The following is a 21,401-nucleotide window of genomic DNA, read 5'->3' on the forward strand; positions in this document are numbered from 1 at the left end:
CGTGTCTGACTCTGTGCGACCCCATAGATGGTAGCCCACCAGGCTCCCCTGTCCCTGGGATTCTCAGGGCAGGAACACTGGAGTGGGTTGCCATTTCCTTCTCCAATGCATGAAAATGAAAAGTGAAAGTGAAGTCGCTCAGTCGTGTCCAACTCTTAGCGATCCCATGGACTGCAGCCCACCAGGCTCCTCCGTCCATGGGATTTTCCAGGCAAGAGTACTGGAGTGGGGTGCCATTGTTTTCTCCGTTGCTCCATGCTAGCCACTGCCATCTTGTCCTTCAAGCAGTTTGCAATCTGGTGGGAGAGAGAAGTCACATGGACACCAAAACAAACTGTGCAGAGAGCATGATGTGACCAAGAGACCAAATGGGAAGTGAAGGCAGCATAAACACTAGGAGGGAGAGGGAAGGAACGATGAGCCTAGAGGCCTCTGAGCCCAGGATTGGACTTCAAAGGCTGGGAGTCAGGAAGCCTTCCTGGCTCAGGGGTACATTAGAACAACAGCCAGTGCTTTGTCCCAAAGAATGCAAGGTTCTTCTAGTGCTATGAGAGAGAGCTTCTGGGTCCTCTTTCTGGGCTGAGTTTTCAAATTTGCGCAATGGCAGTACCCACACACCCTATGGCCCTGGAGCTCTCCTCAAGGTGGGGGGACTGTCTCCTCACGGGACAAAGGCACTGCGTGCGACAGTAACTGTCCTGTTACGCTGTAGAGATTCTGGCGTGACAACAGGTCACATATCCACGGCTGAGACAAGGAACACCCGAGGGCAGAGAGAGCTCATCCCAGAGAGGGAAGTCTGAGTGGGCCACCCAGCCGAGGAGGCTGGGGAGCTGAGCTGAATGGAAACCAGGGTCTGCATCAGACCCTTGCAGGTTTAAGTTCCTGAGATGGCAGGGTGGCTGCCACGTTCATGGGTCAGGCCACTGGAAAGTCATGTTCATCCTGTAAAATTCACTTAAAATAGGATTTAGTAAGAGAGGGCTGTTGACCGTCTTGTGCTTCTGCTGGAACTGGTGGTGTGTAGCGTGTTCCCTGCTTTGGTGCCACTTGTCTGCCTGGGCCTCTGGGCTGGGTGTGGTAGGTGTGTTGGGGCCTGTCCCTGTGCTGGAATTTTAAGAGCCAAAGCTGACATGATTTTTAGAAAGGAAAAATCTAGCCTGCTAATGTCCAGCAAACACTTCTAGTCAATAAGTTAGGCTAAATTAACTACCTACCAGCTTCTGGGAGATGGCTCGTGGAGCAGGAGGTGTTTTCAGCCTAAGGGTGTTTCAGGATTAGGGTTGTGTTGAGTGATTTGGAACCTAAGAAGGAGGTGATGGGGACTTCCCTATAGCTCAAGCGGTAAAGAATCTGCCTGCAATGCAGGAACCTATGGTTCGATCCCTGGGTTGGGAAGATCCTGTGGAGAAGGGACTGTCAATCCATTCCAGTATTCTTGCCTGGAGAATCCCATGGACGGAGAAGCCTGGCAGGCTACAGTTTATGGGGTCACAAAGAGTCAGACACGACTGAGCGACTAGCAGTGTCTGGCCAGGGGCAGTTCTGGGGTGGGGTCGCAGAATGAGGCCAAAGCTGCTATTATTGGTGCAGTTAGGATGAATGTCTCCGGTTAACTGGGAGGAAGTGTCAGTCATCTACTGAGATGATCTATGGTTTTCATTCTTCACTTTGTTGATGTGTTGTATCGTACTGATTAATTTGCATATACTGAACCATCCTTGTATTCCTGGGATAAATCCCACTTGATCATGGTGTGTTGTTCATCACCAAGTCATATCCAAATCTGCAACCCCCTGGACTATAGCACACCAGACTTGCCTGTCCCTCGCTATCTCCCAGTTTGCCCAAATTCATGTCCATTTCACTGGTGATACCTCCAACCCTCTCATCCTCTGTATAGTCCTTTTAATGTGTTATTGGATTCAGTTTGCTAGTATTTTGTTGAGGATTCTTCCATCTATATTCATATTCATCAGTGATATTAATCTGCGATTTTCTTTTTTTGTGTGAGATATTTTTCTGGTTTTGGTATCATGATATTGGTGGCCTCATAGAATGAATTTGGGAGTGTTTGTTCCTCTGCAGTTATTTTGGAAGAGTTTCAGAAAGATAGGTATTAACTCTTCTCTAACTGTTTGATACAATTCACACCTGAAGCCACCTGTTCTTGGACTTTTGTTTGTTGGAAGCTTTTAATCATAGGTCAGTCATGTGATTGACCTGTTCATATTTCCTGTTTCTTCCTGGTACAGTCTTAGAAGGTTGTTCATCTCAATGAATTTGTCCATCTCCAAGGTTGTCCATTTTATTGGCATATGTTAATAGTTGCTTGTAGTAGTCTCTTATGATCCTTTGTGTTGGTCATGTTTGCATTTGTACAGATTTGTTTTTGCCTTTCCTTAGACATGATTAAGGAATGGCTTCTGTCTTCTGTGTCACAGTCAAAAGTGGTCTTCTCTGATGATGATGTTCTGTGAGATTGTTTATGTTAAGCAGGAAGTGCTATGGCTTAGCTGTGTGCCGGGCCAGCAGCAGCCACCAGAAGTTATGTGTGTGTGTGTGTGTGTGTGTGTGCACATGCATGGGCATGCATGTGTTTTCACTGTAACATCCACAACCCCTTGGAGTCAAAAGCAGATTATGAGACCAGGGACTGCTCTCTCATTTGTCTTTTAAGACCTAGCTTTTGGGTGACTGGTAAATGGATGTTCATTATACTATCCTCTTTACCTTTGCGTGTGATTAAATTTTTTCAAAATAATAAGCTGGAAAAAAAAAAAGGCTCAGTTTAGATGCTGCTTCCTCTGGGAAGGCTTCTCTGCTCTCCTATTTCCACTGGGATTAAAGACTCATCCTATCTGCTTCAGAGAATTCTGTGAATGACTCTCTCCTTGCACCTTGATACTCAAACTATGGTCCATGGACCAACAGCAGGGGTATCACTGGATTCTTTTTGGAAATGCAGACTCCCAGGCTGAGTTCTTGGCCTACCAAATTCGAATCTGCATTTTGGTAGGATCTCCAGGTGATCCTCATGCACAGTAAAGTTTGTGAAACTCTCGCATTTTTTGTGCTGAATTAAACTTGCCTTTGTTTCCCAGTAGCCTGTGTGCTTACCTTGCGGGCAGGAACTCTTCCCCCCACGCCACCACCAAGCACATCCATTGCCTGTGGTGTGGTGGAGAGTGGACGTTGGTGGGTGGGCATATGCCTGGCCCACCTGCAGGGAGGGGAGTGAGGGGCCTCTGCCTTCTGGTGGTCAGAATTCTGTCTTCCTCCTCACCCCCACCCCGGCCCAGATCAAGGTGAACATCCTGGGAGAGGTGGTGGAGAAGGGCAGTAGCTGCTTCCCCGTGGACACCTCGGGCTTCTGCCTGCACTCGGCCATCTACGCTGCCAGACCCGACGTGCGTTGCATCATCCACCTGCACACTCCGGCCACGGCGGCGGTGAGTGTCAGCTCTTCAGCCAGCATTTCAGTCCCCATGGCAGCAGACCCATGGCACCTGTCTCTCTGAGAGTCTCCCCAAGGGGAGACATAAGTCCCTCCAAGCTAGGAGCAAACTCACCATTTAATGCAGTTCTGGAAAGATTCCCTAGAACTCAGGCCAAGGTGAGGAGGGACACCCGATGTGGGAATCTCCTCCTCTCCATTTTTCTGACTGTGGAAGTCTCAGTGAGGGGAGATAAGGTGAAGGTGTGTACTGTCGGCCCCCCTGTGTCCCCCAACTGCTGCATACGCAAACCGGCCCCACTTGTCTGGGTGATGGCACCTTCTGAGCCTCTGCTTAGGTCAGGCTGGCACCTGCTCCCTAGCCCAGGCTCTGGCATGGACAGGTCTTGTTATGAGATCAGGTGGTGGGAACCTGCACTGTGTCCACTTTTCACAATGTCTGGGGTTGGGGTGGGGGGCTGAGAGCTGGGGCAGGAGCAAAGAGAACTGGGAGAGAACAGAGGGAAGACCATCAAGGAGCAGGCTGTCCTCTGAGGGTCTCCGGACATTTCTCTGTCTACCTGAGGTGCTGCAGTGTACCTGGAAAGACAGCAGACAGCCAGACCCCAACTTACCAATCCCCTGGCCGTGCACCTACAGGGGCAGAGCAGACCTGCCACTGACTTGTGATTTTTCTCTGCAAAATCACACTGGTTTACAAGCACTCAAACCTTCCAAAAGTTAGACTAAGGCTATGTGATGTATTTGTGCCAAGTGTGCATTTCTGCAGAGCTGGGGCTGACATGAGGGGCAAGATGACTGAAGGAAAGTGAGAGGCTCTCCAATCTCTCCATGTTCCTTGCTTTTAATAACGGCCAAGGGTTGGCACATGGTGGTTACAGCTTGGGTTTTAATCATCTCTTCTAGCACTTGCATTGCCCCGTTGCTAGAAAAATGGGAGCTTCTCAATGGGCCTCCCTGTCAGCGAAGAGTCGTGGCTGTTTCTGCAGCCAAGGCTGAAGGTCTCTACCAACCCACCCCCTGGACCCTGGACCCTGCTTCACTGCTGCCTGTCCCCAGACAGAGCTTGACTGGGCCATCTGAGGAGAGGGCCACTGGGACAGAGGGGCAGGGGGTGGGGAGGGTGGGGGTGAGCTAACCATTCCTCATCTCCCCGAAGGTGTCAGCCATGAAGTGGGGCCTCCTGCCTGTGTCCCACAATGCCCTGCTGGTGGGGGACATGGCATATTATGACTTCAATGGCGAGATGGAGCAGGAAGCTGATCGGATCAACCTGCAGAAGTGCCTTGGACCCACCTGCAAGGTTTGGCTCAGCTATTCTAGGAAGATGCTCTGGGAGGGGTTGTCAAAAACCCATATCACAAAAGGGATAACTATTCATTGGAAAATGTTTATAAGTTGCAGATAAACAAGAGCAACAGAAAAAAGGAAATAATCTTTCACCCTACCCTTTGATTTTGATGCACACTCCCATATCTATTCACGTAGATTTACAAAACTAGAATTGTAAAACTCTTCTTTCCCCTTAGCAATATAGAGTCAACTCCTCTGTAAGTTGTTAAAATACTTTCTAATCACTATTTTAAATTATATGTCACTGTATGAATGGCTGTGCCGTCATTTACCTGAACAGTCCTCTATGGTTGGACACTGAAAAGATTTTTCTCCTCGAATTTTCTTTTAATATAAACAATTCCATGATGAAGATTCCTTCTGCTACATCTTTGTGTTTGCTTCCTAAAGGATGCATAGTTTAACTTATTACCGCATAGTAACAAACTGCCCTCTCCTCCAGACGAGGCTAGTATGTATGAGAATGCCATTTTTCTATAGTCTCCTCAAACTTGAGTGTTCTCCCTTAGTTTTTATTCTTTTGCTAACTTGACAGAACAGAATCTCATTTTTATTGCTTGATTTAAGTCTGAAGACCTATTTTTATAACAGCACATAATCAGGGCTGGTGAGCTTCGAGGGGGACGTTTCAGAGCCAAGCCTGGCTTGACGGGCACTTTGCCCCCTTCCTTGCTGCTGCTGGAGTCATCTCCCATTTGAGAGTCCCTGTCTTCCCATCTCTAACATGGAGCAGAAATCCCTGCTACCCTCTCCTGCCTTCCTCTGAAACCTCATGAGCAGAGCCAGGAGAGGGGTGATGTTCACAACCCTGAAATGCTACAGAAAGACAAGGGGCGTTCACTATCTGTAAAATCTTTTGTGAGCGAGAGTCATAGTCTCTTCCTATCTCTGTGGCTCTTAAGGGGAAAAAAACTCCAGCTGTTTTCAGCAAGAACAGATGTGAGGACTAGGCCACTGGGCCTCAGCCCAGGTACTGGAAGGATGGATCTGATGCTTGGGTCTGTGTCCCAGCCCCCAGGTGGGTGTCACCTGGGTATTACTCAGAGCATCCTTAAGGATGAAACCAACCAAGAAGGGAGGGTGCACCTGGACCTTGGTGTAAATTGATTCCTATTTTTCCCCCTTTTAGATCTGCCTGCCCCTGGCTGAGTCAAAAACACTGCACCATCAGTGATGGCCTGGGTTCTAACTCTGCCCCTAATTAGCTGGGGGACTTCCAATTTCTTTAGGCTTCTATTTCCTCTAATGAGATAGAATAAAAGGTTTCACAGAACTGTAGGATCTTAGAGCTGCCAGGCTCCACAGAGTTCCTGGGGAGAAAGCCTGGGGGCCAGAGGTGACCCAACTCACCTGTGTATGCAGGATCATCTCTCGCGGATCACTCCCTTGGATTTGATTCACAAGTCAACCCAGTCACAGGGGACAAGTTGGACCCTTGTATTTAACAGCAAATACATTTATTCACTTTGACATACCATTCATTTTTCAGACTTCTAAGCTCTCAGGGCCTAAAAAAACCAAGCCTTGCCCAAAGAAATCCACCAAGCTATTCAGTCTCAGTTTTAAAAAGCACCTTCCATTTCTTCGGGTATATGCCTTAAGCATTCTTTTGGGTGGATATTAAAACTCATGGGGGTTGCAATGGGTTTTTGCATAGGGAGAGTGAGTGAGGAACTAGGGGGCATGTGTTCCAGGATGAGATACGGAAATTGATCTGAATAAAATGAAAAATCTCTCCCTCTTAACTGAAGTTTAGAAGGCTGAAAGTGTCAATTGGCTGTTTGCTCCTGTACAGATCCTGGTGCTAAGAAACCATGGAGTGGTTGCTCTGGGTGATACTGTGGAGGAGGCATTTTATAAGATCTTCCACCTACAGGCTGCGTGTGAGATACAGGTAAGCATGTTCCTCTGGACAGCGGGCCCAGGAGGGGCTCCGATCGGGGCCAAGGGGTAATGGTGGTGGCCCCATGCACTGTGATTTAAGGAGAACTTTAAGGGAGCCTCACCCTGTTTCTCTGCCTTATCCTTCTAAAGTTTCACACTTAGTTTTACAGCTTTAAAATTTTTTATTGCACCGCCCATCTGGTGCTCCCAACAACAACCAGCAGGCTGCCGGAGCTGCCAACCTGTGTGGTCAGTTAGACAGATGGAGGCAGGTGGGTGGGTGCAGGGGACCAGGCCTGGTCTCCAGGTGGGGTTGGAGTCAGCACTCCTCTTAGGCAGGCCCTCCGTGGTGGTCCGCCCTGACTGGCTCCATCCGGGCGGTGGTCCCTGCAAGCCCATTCCTGTCCTCAGCTGGGCTATAGAGCTTCTGGGGCCGACAGGAGCAGGTGTTGCTGATGTATTTCAGCCAGGAAGGAGGCCGCGCTCACGTGGTGCCGTCTGCCTCTCCTGCAGTCTGCCATGTCCCCTTCTTGGTCGCTATGCAGGAAGAATGAGAGTAATCCCAAAAGCATCACTAGTGAAGGCTGTACAGGTGGGATCTTTCTCAGTGGTTTTTAAAGGATAAGTTGAGAGGACAGTGATGAAGAGGTGACCCCTCCCCCCATCCAATGATGCTGGCCTTGAACTCTGACCCCTGGATGATGTTAGAACCTGGCAGAGCTTCTGATAAGCCCACTTTCTCTTCTCCACATCTGAACTCTGAAGAGTTTCCCATTTTTCTGTAGAAGGAGGCTTCTGTGAGAAAATAGCTCACAATAAAGCCTTATCTCGTTGCAAAGATAGCCCAGCCCTAAAAACGAATAGATAGAGTACACCTCCGTAGGCTCTAGATCCCCAGAAAGCACCCCTGTGCTATTTAACCAAAGGGAGGAAGTCCATCTAGCTGGGCCTTCGGCTAGATGAAGGGCGGAGCTGCCCACCACTCTCCTGGACGGCCGCTGCTGCTCCCCTTGGCCCTGCCTGCTGTCGCGTTCTTTTCAGCTGGGACTGGTTCGATGTGACTTTTATAAAGTACATCAGGCAGTGGGGGCAGATAACCCCAAGAAAGGCTCCAGTGTCTTTTTTCAGTGAGTGGAGCAGGAAGGCTTCTACAGGGAGAAATGAACTGGAAGGAGTAGAAGAAAAACAGGAGAGATAGATGAAGGGTGTGGGTGGATTAAGGCTCAGAAGCGACCAGGTGCCAGCAGCCTGCAGAGCTGTTGGGACTGCAGCCCCTGCAAGGGACATTTCCAGATGGATGACCTGCACTGGAGTTCTGCTTGCATCGTGGGACTAATTTTCTCTCTCAGTGACCTTGGCAAATAAGCAGATGTGTCTGTGGTCATTTCAGTGGTTCAAGACTAAGAGCCTGTTCCTCTCTCCTGGGGACAGCATTCTCTTTGCTTTCCATCCATTTGGGGTTCCAGGAAACTGGGTCATCCTCTGCAGAGAGGTGGCTACCTGCTCTGCTTACAGGCAGATGAGAAGAAGCTCAGGCAACTCTCCATGTGCTTCCCATCGCCATGGAAACGCATAGGGGAAGAGGAGGTGGGAGGAGGCAACTCATGCAAGGAAGTGGGCAGTTCTCTCCTCCTCTACAAATGACCAGTCCCCGGGGCACTGCTTCTCAGCGTTCCATGGTAAAGCCTCAGAATTTGTTTTTCATAAGTGTTTCTGTGGCGGTCTTTATGCACCAGGTGCTGTTCTAAGAGTTTTAGGAATACCTTAAATAAACCTCATGAAGTCAATATACTATTTTCATTTTATAGGGAGGGTAAAATAGCTGCTTAAATTACACAGCAAGTAGGTTTACACTGCAGAGCCAGGATCCAAACGCAGGTAGCCTGGTACCCAAGTTCTATGTCTTAAACACTGCCTCTCAGGGCAGTAAAGGCTGGTGGGAAAGGTCAGCTGACAGGCTGGGGCCTCTCCCCAGGGAGCTGGCACTTCAAGTCAAGGTTTCAGGATCCCAGGGCTAAAGCCTGCCTTGACCAGGTAGGAGTCCAGGATGAATGTGGTAACTGATCAATCAGCTAGGATTCGCTATCTTTGAGAGTGTATTTCCACATGCTCAGGCTCAGTGCCGGGTGTGAGGGACTTCAGAATTAGAGAACAGGGCAGCAGAGGGCAGAACTGGGACCAGTGAATGAACATGATAAAAAGGTAGATTTCAACTCAATGTAATCTCTATCATCTCATTGTAACCCTTCTAGCATTTGGACAATAATACTTTAGGCTGCCTCTTCAAGCATGGAGCTGACACCTTCTAGGAATATTAGATAAGGACTCTTATTTTTTGTGAGAGTATGGAATAAATGGCCTCTAGGTGTCTATATTTGCAATGGAGGCTTCTATGGGACACATGCCTTGGATGAAGAGGGTGTGGGAAATGCTTGTTCTTACTTCTTCCTCTTCACAGAGTGTTGGGGGTCACTGAAAAGGTTGCCTGGCTGACCTCCAGGAAGTCTCATGGGGCTGTATGTTACCCTGGTGACTCTAATACTCTCTGGAGTATGTCCAGGATCCTCAGGGCTTCATCGGCCTGAGTTTCTCATCAGGCTACATCGATTTCTTTCATCTTCAGTAAAACAATAACTGACATACAAACTGGAACACTGAAAGTTTAAATAATCAGAGCTGTTCCCCCATAACAAGCAGGTTTACAGGGAGTAACAAATATTAATCACAACACTAGGGTCTTGATGCTCTGTCTGACTCTTTGCGACGCTGTGGACTGTAGCCTCCCAGGCTCCTCTATCCATGGGGATTCTCCAAACAAGAATACTGGAGAGAGTTTCCATGCCCTCCTCCAGGGCTCTTCCCAACCCAGGACTCAGACCCAGGTCTCCCGCATTGCAGGCGGATTCTTTATCATCTGAGCCACCAGGGAAGCCCGAGAATACTGGCGTAGGTATCCTGTCCCTTCTCCAGGAGATCTTCCTGACCCAGGAATCGAACTGGAGTCTCCTGCATTGCAGGCAGATTCTTTACCAGCTGAGCTACTAGGAAAGGGTCTTGATGTGCAGTACAAAACTTCAGCTTCAATACTTACAACGCTTGGGATCCACCATTTCTCTCTGTGTCTGGACTTAGCCAGGAAACCACATCATAGCCAATTGTACCTGGGTGGCAGATACGGGGTGTAAATAGAATGTACTTTCAGATGAGCATGGAATTAGAAAATAAGATTAGTTGGATTCATGAATGTTTTTAGGATCATTCTAAAACTGCCTGTTTTATACACACACCTCTTGTGCTAAAACCCAAAGTCCATTGCTTCTGGTTACCTGTATGGTTGCCTCCCCATGGCGCCTTGACAGTGGAGCAAACACTCTAAGTCTGTTGGTGAAAGTTTTCTGAGCCCTATACAGAGCCTGACTGTGCCTGTCAGCTGTTCCTCTGTCTCCTTTTCCTGGGCTTCCTTGAGTGACTAAACCCATTATGGAGGATATTCTTCCTCTAGACCTGTTAATTCATCCCAACAGGCCACAATGATATTTTGTTGGCCTAGAAGCCAGCTTATTTCTTTCAAGTGACTTGTTTTTTAAGGGGAGATATTTCAGAAACAGAAAAATACAGGGAACCCACCAGATTTAACAAATATCAACAGCTTTTCTCTTCTTGGAGAAGTAAAATATTATAGACAAGAATTGAAGTCTTTTTCTCAAATTCCTTTGTTCCCTGGAAATAATCACAGCTTGAAGTTGGCCACTGTGCCAGGTAACTTTTCAGTTCCCTGCGCTGTTTTATTCTCAAGATTTAACATTTGCTGCTGCTGCTGCTGCTGCTAAGTCGCTTCAGTTGTGTCCCACTCTGTGCGACCCCATAGACGGCAGCCCACCAGGCTCCCCTGTCCACGGGATTCTCCAGGCAAGAACACTCGAGTGGGTTGTCATTTCCTTCTCCAATGCATGAAAGTGAAAAGTGAAAGTGAAGTCGCTCAGTCGTGCCCGACTCTTAGCGACCCCATCGACTGCAGCCCACCAGGCTCCTCCGCCCATGGGATTTTCCAGGCAAGAGTACTGGAGTGGGGTGCCATTGCTTTCTCCTAACACTTGCTTTGTCTCCCTAAAAACTGACATTAGGAAAGAAATACTAATACCTTTGTCCTTGGGAATGGGCACATGCCCTACAAGTTTGGAGCAGCTTTCCTCTGGGAGGAAAAAGCCAAATACAACTCAGTTTTCCAGAGATTTCTGTTTCTAACCTTCCCTGATCCCCATTCTCTGTTACGCACAGGAGCACAGAATGTGTACAGGGTTGTGGGTGTACACACACACGCACGTGTGTGAGCTGATGGCTTTCTGCTTGTTGCCACAGGTGTCTGCTCTGTCCAGTGCGGGGGGTGTGGAGAACCTCATCCTGCTGGAACAGGAGAAGCAGCGGCCTCATGAGGTGGGCTCTGTGCAGTGGGCAGGGGGCACCTTCGGGCCCATGCGGAAGAGCCGGCTCGGGGAGCACGAGTTCGAGGCCCTCATGAGGATGCTGGACAATCTGGTGAGTCTCCTGCCATTGTCCTTCCAGACCAGTCCTTTGCAGCTTAGCCCCCCAGAACCAGTCAGTATGAAGCACTCAGTAGATGTGAGAACGGCCAGCATCACAATTCAGTTGTTAAAGCCCCTTGACTGGCAACTTGACTAAGAGTTTGTGATCATGGTAATAGTACTTAAGTCTTCTCAAACAATGGCCTTTGCCACTCCCTTTCCAAGGGCTGTGGATGCCACACCTGCTGGGTGCCCTTTGGAGAAGGGGTAGGAAGCTACTGGTAATCCAGCAAAAAGCAGGACCACAGAGCCTCTCTCATATTGTGGCTTGGTTTACTCCTCTTTTGCACTTAGCTCTGTGTTTCCTTCTAATCTCATGATTTTAACGCAGAAAACATAATAGCTTTGATTTCCCTATTCCCGATAAACAGCATTACAACACTATTCCTATTGTGATGAATCAATCAAACAATCAGGTAAAAAATTAACTGATATGTGACTAGTGTGGGCTTTATAGGGTCCAAAAGCATTATAAGACATCCTTCCTTCTGGAACTAACAGTTTAATTGATGACATATGACATAAACAGGAAACAATTCAAGAATAAAGGAAAGCGTGTACAGTGAGGAACTAACTGCAAGAAGAAGCTATGACTTCCCAGATTGCTCAGAAGAGTGAAGATGAGCCCTATTTTTGTAACATTCCTGTATTATTTCCCCTCCTCCTCACTGCTACTAATTTGGACCCTTTCATTATTATGTCTGGGTCATTGCAATAATTAATCCTTTCCTTTTTGCTTCCAGTTCCTCCAAAGCATCACCAGTTTATTACAGAGCTGAGCATGATCCACAATGAAAATGCAACTCCTATTAACATTTGTGTGTCGAGTAATCTGTGGCTGAATGAAACACCAGGACCAAATGGTTTCATGCAGAAATTCCCTCCAACCTTTAAGAAACAGACTATTCCTATGCTGTTTATACTGTGGCAGAGAAGAGGGAAAGAAGGAAACCAAGTCATAACAGTTATAACACATCCAGACAAATCTCACTTTGAGTTGATGAAAAATGCTGCATGAAAACTAGCAAATAGTATCTGGCATAATATTAGAATAATAATGCATGATAACCAAGTGAGGGTTCATTCCTTGTATTGAAGGATGGTTTAATATTATAAATCTAAATATATTTCATGATATCGATGAGTCAAAGGATAAAAACCTATGGATCACTTTGAGATCAAAAAGTATTTGATAAAAATGTAATCTCGATTTGTAAAAATAATAGGTGTTAAGTAGGATAGGAAGTCTTTTATTTACTATGATTAAAATTACCTTTTTTTTTCTTGTCAAGACAAACACCAGTATCATGGTGAAACACTAGAAGAATTTCCATTAAATTTCAAAACTAAGCAGTGATTCTGTTCTCAGCACTATTATTTAATTTTGTTCAAGAATAATACTGGAAATCAATTCAAGGCAGTGAGATCTAAAAATAAGAGGTGTACATGTTGTAAAGAAAACAAAATTACTCTTATTTATAGTTAGTACATCTACCTACCTCTAAGGTTCAAAAGAATCAACTGAGAAAAGTTAGAAATAATGAGTGCATGTCAAGAAAAAAAAAGGGAAAAGACTCAAATCAACAAAATTAGAAATGAAAAAGGAGAGGTTTCAACAGACAATGCAGAAATACAAAGGATAATAAGAGACCTACTATGAGCAATATATGCCAATAAAATGGACAACCTGGAAGAAATGGACAAATTCTTAGAAAAGTTAAACCTTCCAGGACTGAACAGGAAGAAATGGAAATTATGAACAGATAAACTACAAGCACTATAGTAGAAACGGTGTTAAAAATCTCCCAAAAAACAAAAGCCCAGGGCCAGACAGCTTCACAGGTTAATTCTATCAAATATTTAGAGAAGAGCTAATGTCTAGCCTTCTCAAACTTTTCCAAGAAATGGCAGAGGAAGGAACACTTCCAAACTCATTCTATGAAACCACATCACCCTGATACCAAAACCAGACTTCACACACAAAAAGAAAATTACATAGATGCAAAAATCCTCAACAAAATTCTAGCAAACAGAATCCAACAACACATTAAAAGGATCCTATACCATGATCAAATTAACTTTATCCCAGGGATGCAAGGATTCTTCAGTGTACACCAATCCATCAATGTGATACACCACGTTAATAAATTTAAAGATGAAAATCATTTGATAATCTCAATGGATACAGAAAAAACTTTCAACAAAATTCAGCATCTGCTTATGACAAAAACTCTTCAGAACATGGGCATGGGAGGAACGTGCTTCAACTTAATAAGGGCCATATATGACAGACCCACAGCAAATATTATTTTCAATGGTGGAAAACTGAAAACATTTTCTTTAACATCAGGAACAAGACAAGGATGCCCACTCTCATCACTTTTATTCAGCATAGTTTTGGAAGTCCTAGCCATGGCAATCAGAGAAGAAAGAGAAATGAAAGGAATCCAGATTGGAAAAGAAGAAGTAAAACTCTCACTGTTTGCAGATGGCATGATACTGTACATAGAAAATCCTATAAGATACTATCAGAAAGTTACTAGAGCTAATCAATGAATTTAGTAAAGTCACAGGGTAAAAAATCAATACACAGAAGTACCTTGCATTCCTACATATGAACAATGAAAAATCAGAAAGAGAAATTAAGGAATCAATCATATTCACCATTGCAAAAAAAAAAAAAGAGAGAGAGAGAATAAAATACCTAAGAATAAACCTACCTAAGGAGACAAAAGACCTAAACTATAAGACCAAAAGACCAAAAACTATAAGACACTCATGAAAGAAATCAAAGATAACACAAACAGATGGAGAGATATATTATGTTCTTAGATTAGAAGACTCAATATTGTGAAAATGACTATACTATCCAAAGCTATCTACAGATTCAGTGCAATACCTATAAATTTCCATGGCATTTTTCAGAGAACTGGAACAGAAAATTTCACAATTTGTATGGAAACACAAAAGACCCCAAACAGCTAAAGCAATCTTGAGAAAGAAAAATGGAGCTGGAGGAATCAACCTTCTTGACTTCAGACTATACTACAAAGCTATAGTCATCAAGACAATATGGTACTGGCACAAAACAGAAATATAGACTAATGGAACAAGGGAGAAAGCCCATAAATCCACGCACCTGTGGGCACTTTATTTTTGACAAAGGAGGCAAAAATATGCAATGGAGAAAAGATAGTCTCTTCAATAATTGGTGCTAGGAAAACTGACAGCTCCATGTAAAAGAATGAAATTAGAACTTGTCCTGACACCATAAATACAAATAAACTCAAAATGGATTAAAGACCATTCAAGACCAGAAACTATAAAACTCTTAGAGAAAAAAACATAGGCAGAACATTTTTGGACATAAATTTCAGCAAGATCCTCTTATGATCCACCTCCTAAAGTAATGGAAATGAAAATGAAAACAAACAAATGAGACCTAATTAAAATTAAAAGCTTTTGCGCAGCAGAAGAAACCATTTACAAGATGAAAAGGCAACCTTTAGAATGGGAGAAAATAATTGCAAATGAAGCAACTGACAAAGGATTAACCTCCAAAATATACAAGCAGCTCATGCAGCTCAATATCAGAAAAACAAACAAACAGAAAAAAACAATAAAAAAATGGGCAGAAGACCTAAATAGATATTTCTCGAAAGAAGACATATGAATGGCCAGTAAAACATGAAAAATTGCTCAAAATTGCTCATTATTAGAGAAATGTAAATAAAAACTACAATGAGGAATCACCTGACACCAGTCAGAATGGCCATCATCAAAAAATCTACAAATAATAAATGCTGGAGAGGATGTGGAGAAAAGGAGACATTCTTGCACAGTTGATGGGAATGTAAATTGATACAGCCACTATGAAGAATAGTTCAGAGATTTCTTTAAAAAAAAAAAACACCTAGGAATAAAACTACCACATGAGCCAGCAATCCCACTACTGGGCATATACCCTGAGAAAATCATAATTGAAAAAGACACATGTACCCCAGTGTTCACTGCAGCACTGTTTACAACAGCTAGGACATGAAAGCAGCCTAGATGTCCATCAACAGATATAAACAAGACTATAAGCAAGAATACTGGAGTGGGTTGCCGTGTCCTCCCCCAGGGGCTCTTCCCGACCCAGGGATCCAACCTGCATCTCTATGTCTCCTGTACTGGCAAGCGGGTTCTTTACCACTAGCTCCACCTGTAAAGCCCTGTACATACACACAAGGGAATATTACTCAGCTATAAAAAGGAACAAATTTGAGTCAGTTCTAGTGAGGTGAACGAACCTAGAGCCTGTTATATAAGGAAAAGTAAGTCAGAAAGAAAGAAAGTTAGTAAGTCAGAAAATATCGTATATGAATGCATATATATGGAATCTAGAAAAATGGCACTGATGTACCTATTTGCAGGACAGAAATAGAGACACAGAGAATAGACTTATGGACACAGTAGGGGAAGGAGAGGGAGACGAATTGAGAGAGTGACACGGAAGCATATACTTTACCGCATGTAAAATAGATAGCTAATGGGAAGTTGCGTGTAACACGGGGAGCTCAACTCCATGCTCTGGGACAACCTAGTGGGGTGGGATGGGGTGGGGGCCAGGAGGGAGGTTCAAGAGGTAGGGGGCATATATATGTGCTTATAGATTCGTGTTGCTGTATGGTAAAAACCAACAGCATTGTAAAGCAATTATCCTCCAATTTTTAAAAAATGAGTGTATTTAAAGTGGTCAATTGTGAAAATATGTGTAAAAATTAGTAGCTTTTTTGTATTTTAACATATAGTAATGTATGTGAAAATATGAGAGGAAATAATCCTGTTTGTAACATCATAAAGTTTTAAGCAGAAGCCCCTTACAGACAGCTGTAAAATTTTACCAATAGACATCAGAGAAAACCTTAAATCAGTGAAGAGCTATAATTTATTCTTGGTTAAAAGCTTCAATAGGGTAAAGAGGCTTCCAAGTTAGTCAATAAACTCAATGTAATTTCCTCAAAAGTGGAGCAAGATATAAGGACTTAGCAAAATGTTCTTTCAGATGAAATTCAGAATGGCTTGGAAAATCCTATAGTGATTACCACCACATGGTAAAGTGCGATAAGGCTTTAGTCATTGGAGGGAGGGGCATTAGTCCAGAAGGGCCAGGCCAATCAGAGCTGCAGCTTAGAGAGTCCAGAAATAGATCCCAAATACATGAAAATTTAACAGGAGAAACAGCCATCTTATAAATCTGTGGGGAAAGATAGACTTCTAGCCCTGTGGGAAATGAACCTAGGGTGGCTTGTTGCTTTATCCTTTCCACAAGATAGATCCCTCATTTGCCAAAAATTTAAACATGAAAAGGAAATTCATATAGATATTTAAAAACATAGATTAATATTTTTGATGCTCTTATGATGGGAAAGGGCTTGTCAAGCATGGGAGAAAAGCCTGAAATCATGATGTCAAATATTGACAGTTATGATTACATTAAAATTCAAATTTTACATTTTTAAAAACCACCTCACCCACCATAAACAAAACTAAAGACAAAGTATGGGGAAATATTTGCAACATCTGTGACAGTCAAAAGATCCATCTTTACTGTAAAAGAAATAATATGAAAAGATAAACATCACAATAGGAAAATGAACTGAGGACACAGTTTACAAGGGAAGATATTCGAGGCCATTAAATGTAATTAATATCCAATCTTACTAGTAACCTAAAAAAGAACAAAACAAAAGTAGGTTTTACTTTTAACCCATCTGACTGCCAATGATTTTTTTAAAAACCTCAACAATATTCAGTGTGGGGAAAGGAGATGAGAACTGGGAACTCCAGCACTATTGGCAGAAGTGCAAACTGGCTCATTGTCTTGGGAAGATGGACATGATAAATATATAAAAACCTTTAAAATAAATATGTAAAAACTGTGCATCCTTTGACTCAGTCATTTTCATTGCTAGGCATTTATGTTAACTGCCTAAAGAAAAATATATAAAATTGCTCATTTCAGGGTTGTTTATAATGTTTTGAAATTAACAAAAGTTCTTCCAGTGTTGGTTAGATAAACTGTGATATGTGCATTCACTGGCGTATTATGTAGCTGTTTAAAGGTTGCTGTGTGTCTATGTTCAATAACATGAAGAAATCTCTAAGACACATAGATGAACTAGAGAAGCAACTTATAAAGCTGATTATGTAGTAATACTTACAATAGCCAAGATATGGAAGCAACCTAAGTATCCACTGATGGAAGAATGGATAAAGAAAAAGTGGTGCTTATATATATATAAAATATATATACCATATATATATGGTAGAATATTATTCAGCCATGAAAAGAAAGAAGTCTAACCATTTGAAACAATGTGGATGGAACTTGAGGGGATTATGCCAAGTGAAATAAGTCACACAGAAAAAGACAAATACTGTATGATCTCATTTATATATGGAATTGAAAAAAAAAAAAAAACTAAAAAGTTCAAACTCTTAGATGCAGAGAACAGTTTGGTAGCTGCCAGGTGTGGGGCAGAGAGAAATGGGTAAAGGGTCAAAGCTAAAAGCTTCCATATATACAATAAGTAATCCTGGGTGTAATGTATAGCATGGTGACTGTAGTTATTAATACTGTGTTATATATTTAAAAGTTGCTAAAAGAGTAAGTAGATCTTAAAAGTTCTCATCACAAGAAAAAAATTATAACTATGTAAGGTGACATCTAGTTTAATCTACATGTCAACTAGATTCAGGGTGATCATTTCGCAATACATACAATTTCTTTTTAACTGAAGTATAGTAGCCACTCCAGTATTCTTGCCTAGGAAATCCCATGGACAGAGGAGCCTGGCGGGCTACAGTCCATGGGGTCACAAAAGACCTGGACACAGTTTAGTGACTAAAACATGACATAGTTGATTTATAATGCCGTGTTAGTTCCAGGTGTATAGCAAAGTGATTCAGTTATGCATAGAATACATACGAATATTGAATCAATGTTGTACACCTGAAACTAATGTAATGTTACATGTCAATTATATCTTGGTTTTTTAGAAGGCTGCTTATGTGGTACAGTCCCATTTATATAGTGTTTTATATATTATATATATATTATATATTAATTATATGCTATGCTATGCCAAGTCGCCTCAGTCGTGTCCGACTCTGTGCAACCCCATAGACGGCAGCCCACCAGGCTGCCCCGTCTCTGGGATTCTCCAGGCAAGAACACTGGAGTGGGTTACCATTTCCTTCTCCAATGCGTGAAAGTGAAGTCGCTCAGTCGTGTCTGACTCCTAGCGACCCCATGGACTGCAGCCCACCAGGCCCCTCTGTCCATGGGATTTTCCAGGCAAGAGCACTGGAGTGGGTTGCCATTGCCTTCTCTCTGTATATTTACAAATGTGCATATGTATATGTATGCTTACAGAGATGACTGAAAGGATTTTTAGTGGTTGTCTCTCAGGATGAGATTTTGCATAAAACCCATATTTTCCTTACTTTTTTTTCATATTGCTTAATTTTTCTACATGGCTATGTATTTTTTTGTAATCCACCTAATTTTGAATGCCACTTTAACTTAAAAAATGATGACTGTTAGAGCTAAGAATTATTCCAGCAGCTCCTAAGATTCCTGAATGTTCATTCTAAGTAACAGCCCACCTTTGAGGAATATGGTCCTTCTTAGGAGATAGGGATGTTCTCGAGTCAAATTCAGAGGTCCCAAGAGAGAAATAGTTAAGAAACTTCAGAGTTGAGGAAGGGAGGGCTACTGTTCAGATCAGCTGGGAAGCTTTTTAAAGTCCTGTAGCCCAGATTGTACCAATGTCCAGTGAAATGGGCAACCCTGAGGTGAGCCCGGATATCTATATTTTCAAAGCTCCTTTGTGATTCCAGTGTGTTGATAACTACTGGACCAGACCCAAAGCTGGAGCTCTGTCTGGTCCACAAGATTTTGGCGACTTTCTCACCCCTGATCAAAGGGCTTGTTGGAGTGGAGGAAAGGAAGGGGACTAAGACAGGGAGCAAGTAGAGAATCTGCCTGCAATGTGGGAGACCTGGGTTCAGTCCCTGGGTGGGGAATCTCCCCTGCAGAAAGAAATAGCAACCCACTCCAGTATTCTTGCCTGCAGAATCCCACGGACTGAGGAACCTGGTGGGCTGCAGTCTATGGGGGTCACAAAGAGTCAGACATGACTGAGCAACTAACAGTTTCTTCCAGAGGTGTGGCAAGGCCTGGGTTGTATTTTATTATGGAGACTTTGGGTTAAACTGAGTCCTTTAGATGGAAGGGGGTGAAGTGTGTGGGCCGGCCAGCTGGCATGTTATTGACCGTTTTCCCTACCTTAAGTGGTTCTATTTTTGTTCTTTTCAGGGTTACAGAACAGGCTACACCTACCGCTATCCCTTCGTTCAAGAGAAAACCAAACACAAAAGTGAGGTGGAGATTCCAGCCACGGTCACTGCCTTCGTGTTTGAGGAGGACGGCACCCCAGTGCCTGCCCTGCGGCAGCATGCCCAGAAGCAGCAGAAGGAGAAGACCCGCTGGCTCAACACGCCCAACACCTACCTGCGGGTCAACGTGGCCGACGAGGTCCAGAGGAGCATGGGCAGCCCTCGGCCCAAGACCACAGTAAGGAAGGCAGAGGGGGCTCCACCGGGGGGGATTGGGGTCAGAGGAGAGCGCCTGACCCCCTGTGCAGGCTAAACCACTTTAAAAGAGGACCAGAGCAAACCTCCCTCAGGCCTGGGCTAGTCTTGTCTCCCCTTAGGGCTTCCTACTCGGCCTCTGGGAGCAGCTGCTCATGCCCAGAGAGCAGATCGCCTGTTTCTTGTACCTCTGTGCTGAGTTTCTGGGTCCAGAGGGTGGCTGAACCAGGTCACTCTCAGCCGTATGAAAGCTTTTTGCTGCCACATCCAGAAGGGGCTTCTTGGAAGTTTGGGGGATGGGTATCCAACATTTGAACTGACCATCTGATGCAAAACCAGGAGGGAGGTGGGTACTTGCTTCCATCACATTGTCCTCTCCCATTATACCCTTTTCTGTGGACTTGCTTTAGGCATTAGATGTGTTGAAGAGACCTGCCCAGAGGTTGAATTTTTACAAATTTTATGCTCTTTCCCTCTCTCTCTCTCACATAAATACCTCTGACCCTTAATTTGATTTTCACTACTTACTTTGTAAGTAGCTGGCAGCCAAATCGAATAGCTCTTCATTAAAAAAATGAAGCTATCCACAAGTCCTCTTAAAACGCGAGCCTGTCTGTCGAAACTGGTCACCGAGGCTCTGTCCCTCCTCTGAAGTGTTATTTATGGCCTTTGATCAGGGGCCTTAGTTTGGTTGCTGGGTCATCGGCTGCCCATCTCTGCTCTGGGAGGCAGGCATCCAAGTGCCCCAAGAGGAGGGAGTGTGTTTGTCTAGGCTTGCTGACCTTCCATGCAGGCTGGTCAGCCCAGCTCTCCTGGGGTGGACCATTGGGGTGGCCGGTGAGCTGTGTGCCTTTGTCTTACCCACTGGGCCTTGTGTGTGTTCAGTGGATGAAGGCTGACGAGGTGGAGAAATCCAGCAGTGGCATGCCCATACGGATCGAAAACCCAAACCAATTTGTGCCTCTCTATACTGACCCCCAAGAAGTGCTGGACATGCGCAACAAGGTAAGGTGTAGCTAACTGCCCATCTCTTCTCCCACAAGGTGTAAGGAAGGGGCGTCCGCAGGATGTGCCCGACTTACCCCAGGTGCCTCTTATGTGAAAGAAATAAAGAAAGCGTTAGTTGCTCAAGTCATGTCCAGTTCTTTATGACCCCATGGACTGTAGCCCACCAGGTTCCTCTATTCATGGAATTCTCCAGGTAAGAATCCTGGAGTGGAATAGCAATCCACTCCCTTCTCCAAGGGATCTTCCAGACCCAGGGATTGAACCCAGGTCTCCTGCATTGCAGGCATATTCTTTACCGTCTGAGCCACCAGGGAAGCCCACACGGGAAAGAAGGTATCATTTATTGGCCGTATTCCAGGCACGGTGCTAAGTGCTGTGCTTTTTCCATCACGTGTAAACATCTAAGACAGAGGTGCTAGCTTCAGACAGTGGATGTGTCTACTGCTGCTGCTGCTGCTGCTGCTAAGTTGCTTCAG

General features: G+C 44.4%; 1 protein-coding gene across 1 annotated transcript in view; it reads left to right on the forward strand.

Annotated features, from left to right (window-relative positions):
- Positions 1 to 21,401, forward strand: part of ADD2 (adducin 2) — a 122,704-nt gene that overhangs the window by 81,039 nt on the left and 20,264 nt on the right. The window contains exons 7-12 of the mRNA XM_018055081.1: positions 3,303 to 3,452; positions 4,617 to 4,760; positions 6,606 to 6,704; positions 11,054 to 11,230; positions 19,643 to 19,900; positions 20,803 to 20,922. Of these exons, the coding sequence (XP_017910570.1) occupies positions 3,303 to 3,452; positions 4,617 to 4,760; positions 6,606 to 6,704; positions 11,054 to 11,230; positions 19,643 to 19,900; positions 20,803 to 20,922 (948 nt within the window). The remainder of the gene's footprint in view (positions 1 to 3,302; positions 3,453 to 4,616; positions 4,761 to 6,605; positions 6,705 to 11,053; positions 11,231 to 19,642; positions 19,901 to 20,802; positions 20,923 to 21,401) is intronic.

Source organism: Capra hircus, chromosome 11 (genome assembly GCF_001704415.2).
Source record: "Capra hircus breed San Clemente chromosome 11, ASM170441v1, whole genome shotgun sequence".
In the NCBI taxonomy this organism is placed as follows: Eukaryota; Metazoa; Chordata; class Mammalia; order Artiodactyla; family Bovidae; genus Capra; species Capra hircus.